This window comes from Engystomops pustulosus, chromosome 1, assembly GCF_040894005.1.
Source record: "Engystomops pustulosus chromosome 1, aEngPut4.maternal, whole genome shotgun sequence".
Lineage (NCBI taxonomy): Eukaryota > Metazoa > Chordata > Amphibia > Anura > Leptodactylidae > Engystomops > Engystomops pustulosus.
In genome coordinates this window covers 106,628,817-106,645,792 of record NC_092411.1, presented here as the reverse complement: position 1 = coordinate 106,645,792, position 16,976 = coordinate 106,628,817, and the positions used below count along the sequence as shown (strand labels likewise).

Here is a 16,976-nt window from a genome sequence, read left to right as displayed (position 1 = left end):
TATGCTTTTGTCTGGAGTTTTTCGTGCCAAAAATGTCATTTGTGACATTTAGCACATCTGGAACAGAAGATAAATGTGTCTTATTGACAAAAAACAAATGTCTGGCGGACATTTCAAAATGTCTCCAAAAAGGTGCAAAAATTGGTATGCGTCAAAAAAGAAAGAAAAAACTGAAAGAAAAATAATGATAAATGACCCACGTGAGTTACATAAACAATTTTAGCTAAGTTTAATTGTTTTGTGATATTACACTATAGCATGTTATCAGTCAAACTAAGCTTTACTGCATCTCTTCCCATACTTTCATATTCGTTTTGATCGTATTGTTTTATAGTAGCTTCCACATTTGTCTTAAATTACTTAACATGTGTATCTTATTTTTCTATTTGCTGACCTTTCCCACTATAAATTATTACTCACAGTACTGTAACTTACATCAACTGACCTAAAATCTATTTGTTGAGGAATTATATATTTAGGGAAATAACACAAATATTCTAGATAGAATGACAAAATGAGTGTTGATATTTACTATTAGCATTTATCTGGTCTTTCTCAATCACAATCACCTCCTTGAAGAAGGATAATGGTAAATAACACAAATATGTGGCCTAAATCAATTAGATCAATAAATACTGTATGACATATCATAATTGATTGGTGATACAGAGGGGACATGTGTATCAATTGTACCTAGGTCCTAGTTCCTGAGGGGCCCCATAGGCACCAGTGTTGCTAATTAGCATGACAATGTGCTCATTAATCATTGCTGCTTGACAAATCAAAGACTGTTCTGCTCATGGGAACCAATCAATGTACACCTATCATTTTTGCAGCATTAACAGCCTACAATAAGTAACACAGCAAGAAACGCTTTTTCTAATAAATTATACATTTTTAGTAATTATTATGTCTCTTAAAAGGCTGATGCACCAAATTAAAATTTAATTTTGCTGTCTGGTCATATAACATTTACTAATTTGAATAGTTTATTTATTAAAAATTCTGTGTATAGATACACAGATATGTTTTACATAATTCATATTGGATAGAAGAAAGGTCTCCAGGATAAAAACGGAGCAAAGTGATCCATAAAACCTCTTCCTCAGTTGTATGACTTTTTTTTTTATAACTGATACCAACTCCATGGATGATTCCTCATCACGGAGACCAGGAAGGCTGCCGGATCGTACTGAAACCTTCTACATTCACAACTCGCTAACGTGTTGTACCGAATGTACAACAGAAAAAGGTGAGCACAACAAATTGTTAACATTACTCGAGATATCTTTAAAAGATTTTACACATGTGGCGCCCTCTTTGTATTTCTTCTTCTACTTGAGCTACATAATTCATATTAAGATTACTCATATTATTTTTATAATATCTAGGAAAATATACCTAATTTACCCAATACCAGAGAAAACACATGCCTAAGAAAATCTCGCAGACACCTAAAAAAAATTGATAATTCAATGTACAGTGTTGGATAAAATAAATCTTTTATACCATGCTCAAAAAGATAGATTTTTCATGCAGCTATATTTATAAAGAGAAGGAGGCTTGACCGATGTTGTGCAATCTACATTAAGGCAGGCACATTAGGTAAAATTAAGATAGAAAATGGTATGAACTTGTATTGAATTTCAGGTTACTTTTACCTACAGTAATGTTCCTTGGCTGGAGAGGTGGAGAAGTAAGCACTGTTCACCCCTCCCCTCTCCATAGGAAGACGTGCTTCCCAGCCATATGCATGGCTAAAGATAGAGCATACTAGCTCTTTTTTCTGTTGATGGCATGGTACTGTGACAAACGTGTGTGCATACTGTGCACATATATGCTGGTGTATGCTAGCTGCCGTTCATACGGCTAGCATATGGTTGCCTTATACTTGCATCAGAAATTTGCCTCGGACTACTGTGACTGGAAATTTTGTTTTTATTAGATTCCTATTATAAACTGGATATTTTGAGAATCACCAAAATGCTTCAGCTGTAAGCAACAGCAGCATCTTGAGTGACTCAAGAACTCCTTTAAAGACATGTTTTATTAAACTTATGTTTGTCCTATATGATAATGACTATATTGTTTAATCATGGGATGATTTTAACCCTTCTTACATATGTGATTAAATTCTTATTAGACTCTTGTATAGATGTATAGATGTGTCCACATGTATACACTTAGGCAGTGATCAAATCAACTATGGTCCAACCAACTATGTGTACAATCCACAGTAGAACTAGACCCAGCTCTTCGTATTTCAATGTGCCAGATGTACTCATCCACTCATAGTCATATACATATATAAAGATTTCAGAACCCAGCTCCAAATGATGCAAGAACTTGTACAGATCATATAGTCAACTATGGAATCCATTCTGGTATAGGCGTCTTGCAAATTTTCCAACATACTGAAGGGAACTGCCACTGACACCATTATCTGAACTCATTCTTCACCACTCTATAATTCATATAATTCAAGGAACAAAATAAAAGTCCAACACATTGTCATGCCATATAAAGAAAATGCCATGAAAGGTTGCAAATCCCTTACCCCAACACATACTTATACACCAAGCATATCTCTTGTCTCTTGTTTTTGGAAAAGCCGCTTAACTTGAGATATATACATATCTGGACAAGTCCAATCATAAATGTGAACAACTTTGTTTTTTTTGTGCCAAGACTACACATTTATTCTTAAGAATGCAAAATACAAAATAAACTTTTTCAACTTAGATCCAATGCTAGATTTAGCTCATAAACTTTGTTACAATTTGAAATCCTTCCATATAAAACTTTGACATACTTATGTGAACACAATATTTTTATTAAACTCAAAAACTATATATATTACATAATTTACTGTAAAGATTACAGAAATTTAAACAATCACATCGATTTTATGATTTCACCCATGTCCTGGAAATAGAAGGTCACTGAAACACCAAAAGTGCTGCAATAAAAGTTTCTGCCTCTTGAAAGAGTCAAAAGATATTCACTAACACAAAGTGACATGATTCTAGCATACACCAGTGGGAAAAGGTCTCCTTGCATTAATGTGCCAGGTCTGGCATTCTGAATAGCTGCAGGGTGTCACTCACGCAGGATTAAACAACACTGAAATAACGGCATCCATTTGCTGACTGATAATAATAGTGAATAACAATAAAGGTGTGTAACTAAGAATATGTCATTATAATAACAATACATTTTTTTTTCCATTTTGGCAGGAGATTGCTTACAAAATCCTATATGTATATATATTTCAATCTTGAGTTTTAACACTTCAATATATGCAAGTAAGATCCTGTACGTTCCCACAATGCATGGGCATTATAGAGCATTATATTTTTTAGGATTTCTGCACATAAAGGTTAGCTTATCACAACCAAATTCTTTTTCTTGTGCACGTTTAGGTAAAATTAGGTGGGACTTGTTGCATTTGTGCACATGTGGATAATATTGAGCAATGGCAGATAATCTTATGAGCATTTTATGTGATCACCTAGGGCCCAAAGCTCTGGAAGAATCTGGCACCCCTCTGTGTCCCCTCCTCCTCATCCCAATGTGACTGCAGCATGAGAAGAGGAGGCGGAGCTGAACACCAGAGCACACCAGCAGTAGGCATGTGAACAGAAGCAGGCATAATGAAAGTTTTTTCCTGCCACTACTCACTATTAGGGGGAGGGAGACGGGACCTAATATTGTATGTGACTTTAAAACTTTGCTGCTCAGCCCCTAATATCTATTACATATCTCCCCTTACAAACATAGACATGATACAACACAGGGCCCTATGTTTCTGTTGCTTTGGATCTATCCCTGCTTACTGCCAACTACTATCTCCCCTACTGTACCATGTAGAGCTCCTAACACTTTCTAATGCTGCCCATCTCCCCTGCCACTTGGTGTTAATCTCCTCTTTATCCAGAATGCTGGTCATTTGGGTCCCCTGCAAATAAGTGACATAAAAGCAGCATGGAGTGTGGGGACAAGATGTCCGCAACACATTTTTTTTTTTAAATGCGGCGGTTTTTCCGAATCCGTCGGGTTTTCGTTCGGCCAGCGCCAATGCGCCACAATCCGACCGCGTGCGCCAAATTTATTTAAAGAGATACAAAAAACCACACACCACATGGACAATAATAAAAACAATTTAAATGTACCGAAGTACGTCCAAGAACACAAGTTGCTTTGAATGGGTATACAGAGCAACAAAACACCTCCTATTAAGGTCAGATGTGACCCTCACCATCCCAGGGTGATTATAATATTGTAAACATATTCACACTGTAAAAAAAAGTGATATAAAATGTACTGACAAGCCAATGGGTAAAGCATCAGATACTAGGTAAATAATAAGTCCTGGCAGAAAGATAGTAGCAAAAACGACAATAATGAACTAAAAATCCCTATTATACGTTACAAATAAGGCAGCTGTAAATACGGTTACAAAAAAGAAGGAATCACAGCATCAATTCAGGATGGTGCAGGTACAGGAGATATGGGACACCCCACGCGTTAGGAGACTTCCTCAGGGTTAAAGTTGACAACTTATATTTTCTCCTGTGTTTTGTATTCATTTTTGTGTGTTGGCATTACGTAGATACCCGATATTGGTTGTGCAGGGTTCATTTTTTTTATCTTTACTAAATACAATCATTATTAAAACCATAATAGAGGTGGTCTGGTCCTCCCCCCTTCCCCCTCTTGCTTCCCCTTTTTGACTCCCCCCATGTTCTGTTTTTCTTACATAACTTTGATTAATCATCTGTTATGTGTGTGCCTCATTTTCTACTTAGGTAGCTCGGATTCCGTTACTTATTTGATAAATGTTTAATACTGGGCTCCAACTCAGCTGAGTTGACCATATATTACTGTAAATGTTAGATTGTTTTTATCCTCTAGTCACTCTCAAAGAGTGCTGTTTCAAAAATTTTGTTCGAAAGTTGAATAAAAATTTAATACGAAAAAAAAACATAATAGAGATGACTCATTTCAATATGGCTGAAACAACTAGCAAAAACCTAGGATGTTCACTCGTGTTATCAGACTAACTAGAGTCTATGATTACACCGGAAATATATAATGAATGTAGCGCTCAATCACAGTGTGAAACGATCCTAATATATATTCATATGTAGTACAGTGTAGTACACATCTAAGCGCAATGCAGAACACTTCAACTTATATGTTGTTTTGCTCTGCAGGTTTTATAAGTTTTATTCCATAGCTTTGATTTCAGAAAGAGCAAATGAATATTAAGTGGAAAATGAATTCTCATTAGCTGCAGATTACAGATCTCCCTTTAAAGTATCTCACTACTTCTTATGTCTCTTAGGAAGAACATTTGCATTGACGTGTTGCCATGGAGCTGTTTTTGAGACTTGTTCCCTATTTGGATACAATCTGTAATTTACTGTTCGTTTAAAGTTTTAATACTTACCAAAGCAATTTTGTCTCTGCTTAAATATTCCATTAAAGAAGTTTTTGATTTCTACAAGGCTCTGTGCAACCTGTGTAGCATACAAAGTATACATATCAACTTCTGAAAGGGAAACTCATTAAAACTTTGTTGGACAGCGTTCTTTTTTTATTTGACTACTTCCAATGAACATTTATCATGGACGTGTCCAACATAAGAATTCATACTTTGTTTGAATATCCTGTTACTCGTGATAGAAATCTCACAAGGTAGACGGTAGTCAGTTTTACCATGATTGTGTGATTTTGATACATTTTAACAAAGTAAGAGTTAACTGTTTTCCTAAATGAAAAGTAAAATGTCTTTGGATCGACAAGACCATTGTGAGAATGATTTCACCTGACTTGTCTTACACAGCTCACAAAGGGTGCTGGTACTTTAAGTGCATTTCTTTGTACTTAACTGTAGTTTACATGCAAACTAAAAAAAAAAATCATCGCTTTCTATCAAGCAATGAGAAATCAAACATCAAACCCACTTTTTAGCCCCTCTTTTAGTAGTTCTTTGGTCCATCATATTACACTTGATCAGCATCAGAGTGGGCCACCAGTAGCTCAAAGAATTGTCACTGCTGCAGCAGAAAATGAAACACCCTTAGAGATTCTATATTTGCCTGAATTTTAGTTTTACTTTTTGCTCTAGTTATTCTAAAATACAGTTTTCAATGTGACACAGAGGCTGTTTTTTTATGTTGTCATCTGATCAATAATGCTTTGTACAGTAAATAGAGTACCACTGATGAGTTGCTTGTGTACAAGATTTGATGGAAGTTGATTTATTTGTTTTATTAGTTATTGGTAAGCTGCTTATAGTTAGAAATGAGAAATTAGTATTTAGCACAAATTTGTGCCTCATTTAAAATGAACCTGTCAACACAGAACAACACTATAAACCCCAAACAGTACCTTATAGATTACTGTAATTGTTTTTTCATGTTTGCTTTATGGGTTCTGTACATTGCAGCTTCGTCCGAAAAAACCCACACTTTTATTTAGCCCACTTTCCCCTTATCGAGAAAGTCACGGAGGCAGGAAACAAGTTAAATTCCCGCACCCCCTCCTAGGAAGTGTGCATGGTAAATTCAACCACTTCACATGTCCCTTGGCACTGCCCCCTGTTCATGAGTGTAAAAACTCTGCACGTGTGCGGTGCGCCTATTATTGAGATGTGGTGCTGTGTGTCGCCAACTGTCTCCAGAGCTAGCCGCCTGTGCATGTCACAGTTTGTCTTGTGTTGAATATAAGAAATTTCTGGAATCTTTTTCAGGTTTGCAAATTAAAAAAAAAATGGTGCAAAAACATGCACAAACTGATTTTCTTCCAAGACAGGATCCCCCAAAATAGTGACATGAACTCTACATGGCTTAAAAAAGTTTTGAGATGATCTGTAGTTCAAAAAATGTGCATATAAAAAAAAGTGCAAACAGTGATACATCTGCCATGTCATCTGTATGTACATCTGTATATCAATCCTATATCAAATCCTTTAGGATGATAGGTTCTGAATTGTCTTCATAGAATCATGTCTTCTGATGCCACTACAATATACAACTGGTTTCAGGTGCAGATTGTATAGGCACTCCAAGTGCAGACATTGGGCATATTGTATTGGGCATATATTGGGCATATTGTGTAGTACTACCATGAGGCCAAAGCACTAAATCCCGGTTTCATTGTGCAAGCTCCATAATTATCGTGCATGCACAGTGATGCTAGGTGTGGGGAGTGCTGGATCAAGGTAAGTATAAAGATTTTTTATTTTAATAGCACCCACATCATATAATAAACATAGGGCTGTTATCACCCTGCCCACGGCTACCCATCATTGTTAATGTTGAATATAGCCTTACGGCAACCATAGAATTTCTTTAAGAAAGCTAACCAGCCCACACATGCAGTAACCCACCCTTCCCCCCTTCTTCCTTTTCCATTGGGCTTTACACTGTATCAATAATATAATACAGGTAGTTCCCAGATTATGCACAAGGTTTGTTCTTAAGTTGAATTTGTATGTAAGTTGGAACTGTATATTTTCTAATTGTAGATCCAGACAATTTTTTTTTCCCCAGTGACAATTGGAGTCTCAAAACTTTTTGCTGTAATGGAACAAAGGATTATCAATAAAGTGTTACGGTCAACAGATAACAGAACTAGAGTTTCTGTGGATGGAGATGGAGATGGTACTAGCCGACACCCTTGACCGGAGTCTAAATGGCACCTGGTCTTCACCAGAGTCCGCCGCAAATTGGGATTGTCTTACTGCGGCGAGGTCCCACCAGGTCGTTTCACGGGTGCGACTAGGGCCGTGGTGGCAGCCAGGGAAAAAGGGGTAGCAGGACACAGTCCGATCTTGGTATGACAGCTGGAATGCGGCTTGGAAGGATGAGCTGGAAGTCACGGCAGCCAAGCAAGCAGGAGCTGGCACATGACCCAGGCGGGCAGGAATGGACAAGTCCTTGGAGGAGAGCTGGTGGCTTGGAGGCTTATGGGAACGCTGGGAACATGGGAACCACCAGGAGCATCTGGAAATGCTGACGGGCTTTCTTTTTCACCAGTAACCACTGTGGGAAGTGAGATCTGGAAACCTTGGAAGTTCCTTGGAAATGCTGAAGATCTGGCTCGGAAGGAAGGGAGGTGCTGGATCAAAAGGGCTGAGTCGTATTAACCAACGCCAATCAGGAGGACCCTGGCCCTTTAAGAGTGGAAGATCCAGCGCGAGCGCCTTAGGTGCAGGAGCATGCGTCTTCGTCGATCGTGAAGCAGGATAGGTAAGTCTTGGCCAGGGGGCGCCGTGTCATACCAAGGGACACGGGTGTGCTCGCGATCCGCAACAAAGATCACGGGTGCATCCGTGCCATAAGCCTTCATCACAGACACTTTACATCTGATTGTTGCATTCTGGGACTAAAGTAAAGCATCCAGAGAGCTTCACCAGATGTCTGGGAGTGGGCAGAAGGGCGTGTCTTTAACTATTGGTTGTCTGTAAGTCAGGTGTCGTTAAGTAGGAGGCTGCCTGTATAAAGGAAAAGTACATTTTTTTTTCTGTTATGATCTTGGACAAATCTTTAGCATAGATATCACAAAAGGGGTTCTTATTTATTCTAAAAAAGGACACATATGTGTAACTATGGGCCACATGTATCACTAGTTTTTTCTGTTGTTTTTGCGCCTTTTCATATGGCGCACCATTTTTGCGAGTAAAAGCCAAACTAGCAGCGCAGCAGAAATAACCATGTTTCCATCATTTATTCTACCAATCCAGATGTTTTGTTGCACCTAATGATATTCATCACATGCGATTTTTCAGAGCAGCTCATCCCCAGCAGCAGAGCTCAGACAGACACTAGTACAGGCATTGCATACACTGCCTGCAGACTCTTTTTAAAGTGAATCACCTTCTATTTACAAAACATTCTGCAAAATCCTAAACTCAGCAGCAGGACAGGAGAGAAGTTTGCTGAATTTTGCAGATAGTACAGACAAGTGTCCCCCGTGTAGCAGGATGATCACACTAGTGTCTGAGGAGGTTACTGTGCAGAATTACAGGGGTGCAGCAGAAGATCAGCACCAGAGGATCCCCTCCAGGAGAAGCCACTGCTGAGGAGATCACTGGGTGACACACAGCTGGGTGCTGCTGTAAGTGTTATCTTTATGCTGGGATATGGGAGAAGCAAAGAGGAGCTTGTAGCATCACATGTAACATTGTATTTAACATTGTATCTAACATTGCACCAAAATTTCACTTAAACTGTGTTAAAGTAAAGGGATTAATACGAAGCAGGAAATTTAGGTGCAACTACTACACTTAGGCGTACAAAAGTGATAAATGTGGCCCTATATGTTTTATACTCTAATTATCTTCTACAATAAGTTGCAGGATATATTCCATGTTATGCAATTTACTATATGATTTCTGTATCACTTTACCACGGATATAAAGCTTGCAATCATTTAAGAGGATTTTTATTGAACAGTCTGTAGGGTTTTGTTAAAAGAAAATTATGACAACCTTTTAAGTACCAGTCCTTCACATAATTTTGTATGCAGCTACTGCATCAGATGTACAAATACATCTTTCTACATGTTCTAACAAGCACATGACTCCTTCCTCCCAACGAAATAACAATCTGCTCATTTCAGCATTCCTCTTGGATCACCATTTGAAATGTATGACTTGGTTAAAAGCTGATCAGCATATTCTCTACACGGTCAGAATCAGAATGGATGGTCTCAAAATATGTAAGGACATGTCCAGTTGACACCCTTGTTTCATCAATGGAACACAGAGTTGAATTTTTACTTTCCATTTCCAAGAGAACAAACTTTGGTCAGTGCAATAAAATGTTCTAAGTAAACATGATCCAGAGTAGTTATTTCATGTGAAATGAGAGATATCATATCCTCTATAGTTACATTGACAGCATTGTTGTAAACATTCCTGTGAATTAAAGCTACTTATAAGCAGCAAAACCAAAGAAAAAATAATAAATACTGAATATTGTCCCTTGTGGTTTCTATAGCCTTGAGTCACCCACTGTCACTGACCATGGGACACAGACATGCTAGCCAATATAATTGTGGACCTAAACTTATCCATATTCATGCAAGAAGACCTCTGTACAAGGTTATGCCATATTGAGACCAGTAAAGTATAATGACATGCTAACGTCCCATGTGGGATGAACCTCCAAGAAAACCATACTCCACGTGTATCTCAGTAGTATGAGTCTAGTTAGGTTTCAATCCTTATGATGCCCATAAGCAACCAGATGAAGACAATAGATCTTATCTACTTACTTAATAATTTATTCATTAAATTATTCAATGATATTAATTATCCAATGAAGCATGTTGATAGTTCATTACTTAGCACATTAATACCAATCAACCCAAATAATACAGTAAAGTAAAATACATGAAAGTGCAAAACATTATTCCCTTTGCATTATTCAAAAACCTAAACCAATACAACATGACAGATGCAGAAGACTCGCCAGCAATGGCAAGAGACACAAGAAATTGTTTTCTTTAAGGTATTGGCATTATGATAGGCACAAAGTCAATGTCAGATAGAGTCTCATCTTAGTGAAATGAGTTTAATCTAAGAAAGTTCATAGTCAGCAACAAACCTCCAATGTTTTTATTACTTCGGGGAATGGTATTGACATCTGCATTTTAAAGAAGCAATTCATTGATTTGCAATTGTTTATTTTCAAAAAAATGAAGAAATTAAAAGTTTGGCTTAAAAGTTACTAAACACATGTATAATAATAATAAATAAAAATGAATACAATGTGAGGTAAATAGATAATCCCAGAAGTGCCCACGAGATCTTCATTCAAATGTAGCAGGGTTTACTATGACAATACAGTTAATAAAGAAAACTGCATATTTATCATATGGAAAACTTTATTCTCAGGTCTTCTATATTCACCAGCGTCTCAATGCATAGACAATAGCATCTTGTGAAATCTTTTGGCTTGTTACATTATGAAAAATAAGTAATTTCATATTAAATTATTGACTGTCACTATCTATTTGGCTTGGAATAGGAGAAACTAGATTGCTTTATTTTGGCACTTTAACTGGTTTCAATGAAAATGATTAAAAAGTCATTAACTAAAAGTTATACATAGTTTGGTAATGTAACTTTCCATGGAATAATTACACATCCCACCACCACCACTAATAGAACTTTAAAAAGTTTCCATACAAAGTCATCTTAAGGACAAATATTTGGTTTGATGTTTATTGCATTTGTGTCCATTTTGTTGTGGCTGTTGGACTTTTTTGAGCTACAAAACACTGTTCCTCATGTCTATTAGTGCTTCATGACCCAGTTTCAAGCTACCAGACAAGATCTGATTTACTGACTGACTGATTTATTATTACAGAGTCCAAAGCAGATAAAACAAGCTCTAGAACTAGTAGCTGTTTCCTCCAAACTTTTCGTTCTCTGGGAACATTCTGTACCATCATTTTTCAATCAACTGTATACTTCTGGTCTGTACAAGGCTTTTTGTGAGATATATATAACTTGACTTCGCATTAGACATCAAGAGGAAAAAAAGTCAACTAGAACATTTAAAAATCAACTTTTTCAGAAGTTCTGTGAACAGATCAATAGATTGTAAATTGAAATGACAGATATACAAGGCTGCATTATCTAAAACTACAACTCAATTACACAGTGTTCTTTATACTGTAGTACATGGAAATTATATTTCAAGCTAGATCTATTCCACAACTTATATACAAAAGTCTTTGCAAAATTGCAACCATTAAAAAAGAAAGTTTTATAGACCATAGGTAAAATGATAGAATGAATGTATATAATAATATTATATACAATGCAGATACTCAGAAATAAAATGGCAAATATCTCAATGTAATTTCATTAACTAAGGTCAGATTATTATCGCTCTTCAGTTTTAGCCATTTTACTAAAATTTTATGATAACTCAAGAAATTAATTCTATGTTGTGTCTACTCTAAATGACTTTGAACACTATTTTGCTGTACATTTCTTATGCACTTCAATCGGAGGCACTTTGTTGCTTTTTAATATTTGATTCCCTATGCTGCTGCAAAGCTTGTGCCTCCTAAATTGTTAGAGTGACCTCTAGCTATAGCTGTTTTGCACTACAAGCCCAGATTGCCTTATGGTTTGCAGTGCAATAGCTTCTCTCTATACTCTATCACTTACTAAGTCAAACTTTGCACATAATTGTAAAGGATTAATGTTATATCCCAATGCATAATGTATTGTGCAGCATTAACCTTCAATTTCTTTGACCCTTAGGTGATGTGAAAGAGAAAGAAACATAAGAGAGGCAATCTGAATTTCCATGTTTTGTAAGAAGGGATATTTACTGAAAAAAACACAAAGTAAAAAAACAAACAAAAATAAATATTTCTTTGATTGTTACTGGCATTCACAGCTCTGTCCCTGGATAGCAGCTCTGACCAAGTGGAGGTCTACCCCTACCATCCCATAATGTTTATATTCATCACTATCAAACTGCTAGAGTTCACTACTAAATCAACTCTACTTCACCGTTCTTTAAATACCACAAGCATTTGGCATAAATCCTTAGGTCCATCTATTTCTCCTCTAGGCTGTGATATATGGGGGCATTCGACTGCTCCATTCAATCTAAATGTGGGTAGCAAAATGAAACATGCAGAGGTAGTAAACGATGTACAGATGTAGCATCTTATAGGAGCTGGCTCCATCCTGTGCAGCATTATAGCACTACAAGTATTATGTAGCCAGTATTCCCTTCCTGCATTCAGTCTATGTCCCTGGGTAGTTCTCTATTATATGCATCAGCTCTATTTAAGGACAAGATGCATCCCTGGATATGGTTTACACTTAGAATACAAATAATGAATAGCTAAAAGTAAGACAGGATGCAGTAAAGTCCAGCAGTAGATGAGAAATGAGCTCTGAAATGTATGGCTTTAAGACTAAATAGCATAAAAGACATTAACAGTGCATTGGTGTATTGCACAAAGCCTGGCGGGTGTAAACTTTTATATTCAGTCTAGAAGTATTGACAGAAACAATGGTAAGTTCAAGGTACAATCTATGACCCCCACTATGTCGATAGTAGCCAATACTAGCACACTGTGCAGAATTTCAGCACTTGGAAAGCACACAGTCACAATATGCTACCCTGCATGAAAGTAGGATCCAATGTCACACTTACATTTACTCCCTGTCACCGCAGTGATGCTGTCACTAAGCAGGAGCAGGATGATCAAGTTGAGAAGGACCAAATCCATCCTTTAATCCACAGAGTCTAGGAAAGTAGCTGGATCTTCCAGGAAGGCTTTTTAGCACTTCTCTACTTGCCCTTTGCTTCTTCCCTTGATGTCTAGCAGTGATTTCCAGCTGGCAGACAACCCCTGTATCTTCTCACAAAGACACCAACCTCCTCATTGCTGCAGGTCCTAACAGCAAGAGCAGCAGCAGCTTCTTGTGGCTGTAAGATTCTCTCCAATTTCACACAATCACTCAGGGCTAAACTGTCAGACTGCTCCCCTGATCAGCCTGCTTACTGAAGCTTCACGCTCACAATGTGTCCTGCATACCCCTTGTGGTGACAGGTGGGAAATGTGACTCTGCGATGAAATGCAGACAATAAAATATGAAGCAGCTTTGCACATGTGCATCAGGACAGAGCCTTCTGCAGATGTCTTCTCTGCCCTGATCACTGAACATTCTGGCACACAACATGTGAGTGTATGAAAGGAGATGGTGTTGTTAGGCTGTCACATCGGATGTCTAGCCAAGTTGTATCACTTTCCTTACATGTAGAGACAAAGTACATGACATAGATAGATTATAGCTAAGGCAAGTTAAGTTCATTACACTATAATATCATAGTGTAACAAAGCAGAGTGTGCGTAATGAGGGATCAAAAATCTATTAGTCATTTATTTATTTATAATCTATCTAGTGTAATTCATATATATCAATAAAAAAACAAGTACTACAGCAAATAATCACTATACAATAATTGTAGTTTCTATCAATTTCTATAAATTGTCCGTATAAAAGTTATGTTCTAGATCAACAATAAAATGTGTTCATAGAATTAATAGCATAATCAATAGCAGAGTCTTGTATCCCCAAAATTGTCTCATTAGGTGTTCTAAATATTTTCCCAGGCACATCAAGTGTTAATGAAAAGACATGATATGTAGTTACAGTTTTAGGACGATGAATTGTTTGGTTGCTGTAAAGTGTTTATGACAGAGATTGAGACTACAGCTCAGGTAGCATCTGTCTTATTGTGCTATAGATCTTCTGAAATAATTATCAGCGAATGTATAAAGAAATCCAGGTAATAGCTAATCGTATCTTTCCTGTACACAGTTTGATTCATATTTACAGTAAATAGGTGGGGACATAGTAATTGATTCACCTAACGGCAAAGTTCAGGCTGCTCTCTGGGAAATATCTGCTCCTTCAGATTGCCATCTTGTGGCATAAAAGAATAATACGTACAGTATTTCATGCAACAAGTCTAAGTCATAGTTTTACACTATTATTGTGATGTTCTTCATGTGTCTTTCCAGAGAACGAGCCTTTTCTAATATGGCTATTAATTATATTACAACATACTGTAAGATTTTGATATCAGAAACCAGCCTAAAAGACAGAAGGCATGATAACACACTGATTTTGACTTTTTTGTGACATTGTCCTACTTTTCACACTACTTTTCATTTTATCCTACTTATGCCACATTTATCAAGTGATTCCAGATATAACAGACAGGGAACTTGTCACCACACTCACTCCCCCAAGCCCACAAACAGTACCTTCTTTTGTAAAATGTATGTCCCCTGGTGGTCTTTTTAGCTTGTTTCTAAGCTGCTACTTGAATAAAAAATCATCTTTTATTCTTTTGTAGGACTAATTTCTATGTATTTTGGTATTTCCCATTACAAGGAATATGTACAATTTGCTCATAAATCTGCAGCTTTTAGAAAAGTCTCACTTAAAAGGAACTTATCACCACACCACCCCCACCACAAACCCACAAACAGTACCTTCTTCTGTAATTTGCACATCCACTGGAGGTCTTTTTAACAGTCGATGCAGTCAGATAGCCCGGCAACCCCACCTCCTGTTCTCAGGCAACCCCACCTCCTGCACTCAGGAAATCCCAACTTGTGTACTCAAGCAATCCCACCCCCTGCACTCAGGCAACCCTACCTCCTGCACTCAGGCAACCCCACCTCCTGCACTCAGGCAACCTCACCTCCTGCACTCAGGCAACCTCACCTCCTTTACTCAGGCAACCCCACCTCCTGCACTCAGGCAACCTCACCTCCTTTACTCAGGCAACCCCACCTCCTGCACTCAGGCAACCTCCCCTCCTGCACTCAGGCAACCTCAACTCCTTCACTCAGGCAACCCCACCTCCTGCACTCAGGCAACCTCACCTCCTTTACTCACGCAACCTCAACTCCTTCACTCAGGCAACCTCACCTCCTTCACTCAGGCAACCCCACCTCCTGCACTCAGGCAACCCCAACTCCTGTACTTAGGCAACCCCACCTCCTGCAGTCAGTTTGCTATTCTACCTCTATGCATCTGACTGAGCCCTGACTCCTAGATCTCCACATAACCAGAGCATTACATCACAATTAGAAGACAGGGCTGGGCCAGATGCATGGGTTGGGCAAAACAAGCTGACTACAGGAGTTGGGATTGCTTGAGTGCAGGAGGTGGGGTTGCCTGACTGCCTGACTGCATCCACTGCTAAAAAGACCTCCAGTGGATGTACAAATTTCTTTTCCAAAAGCTGAAAATTTAGGAGCAACTTCTACATACGTAGCAATTAGTCACAAAAATAAATGATTGTGTTTTTTGGATCTTTTACCAGAAAGTTTTAAATCCAATGCAGGAGTAGGAGGATGGGTTTCAACACTAATGACAGTTTTTGTCCATTTACTATGAGCAGAGACAGTGGGGCTGTTACTGACACCTTCTCGTGATTCCTGGGTAAATATTATCTCTTGAACTTGAAAAACTGGGCCTTAATACTCCTAAAACATGCTGTGAACCTGAAACAGCAATAAAATAATTTCATATACTACAAAGGGAAATTTCTTCTGAGAACCGCTGAATGTCATACCCCATATACATACTCCTTCTCCATTGATGACTGTGGCTACGGCAGGCAATTTCCCATGTAGGCAGAAAGTCCTAACTAGGGTTTTGCTTAAACATTGGACAACCAAGTCTGTTGAGCCTCACTGGAGGTGATGAAGTGCGGCGCTTGGCGATCTCCGTCAGCTCCATAGAGATTAATGAAGCAGAATGGCAACGAATGGCCGCCTGCTCCATTAGTCTGACTGAGCGATGAGGGGACCAACGGAGGTTTGTGGGACCCCATCGGACCCCACGTTTTCGTGGTCTGTGGGGGTCCCATCAATGATACCCCCACTGATCAGCAAGTTACCCCCTATCCTGTGGATAAGGCCTAACATTTGTTCATTGGAAAACCCCTTCAAGAAATTAATTGCCCCAGGTGATGTCAATTATTATATATATTTAGTTCTCTGTAGGTGAAAGCACACGTATGAGCCCTCCTCCTTTTTTAATTATTGCACTTACCGGAGTGTCAGTTTGCTTGGGGGAATGGGCTCAGCAAGTCACTGCATGCCATTCCAGGTCTATCACACACATCCTCATATTGAAGTCATTGTTCCTGTGTGGATTCTCCATTGTTCTAGGGTAGCTTATATTGGGCTATTTGCAAAAATCAAGTGACCTCAAGGTGAACACTTTTCCGGGGCGATGTTTCTCTGAAAGGTTTGAACCAAACAGGAGGGAAGGGCTTTTTTGTTTTCTTTCTCTCTCTCTCTTTTTTTTTATTTTCTCTTTCTTTCTTATGTTTTGTTCGGGTATCCAGTGGATTCTCAGAGGGAGGGTGAGGGAGGGATATCTGGTTTAAGGTATACTT

General features: G+C 38.2%; 1 protein-coding gene across 1 annotated transcript in view; it reads right to left on the bottom strand.

The window, feature by feature from the left end:
• CNTNAP4 (contactin associated protein family member 4) overlaps positions 1 to 13,699 on the bottom strand; it is a 215,702-nt gene extending 202,003 nt beyond the window's left edge. The window contains exon 1 of the mRNA XM_072150804.1: positions 13,203 to 13,699. Coding sequence (XP_072006905.1) covers positions 13,203 to 13,278 — 76 coding nt within the window. The 5' untranslated portion in view covers positions 13,279 to 13,699. The remainder of the gene's footprint in view (positions 1 to 13,202) is intronic.
• Positions 13,700 to 16,976: the final 3,277 nt, after the last annotated feature.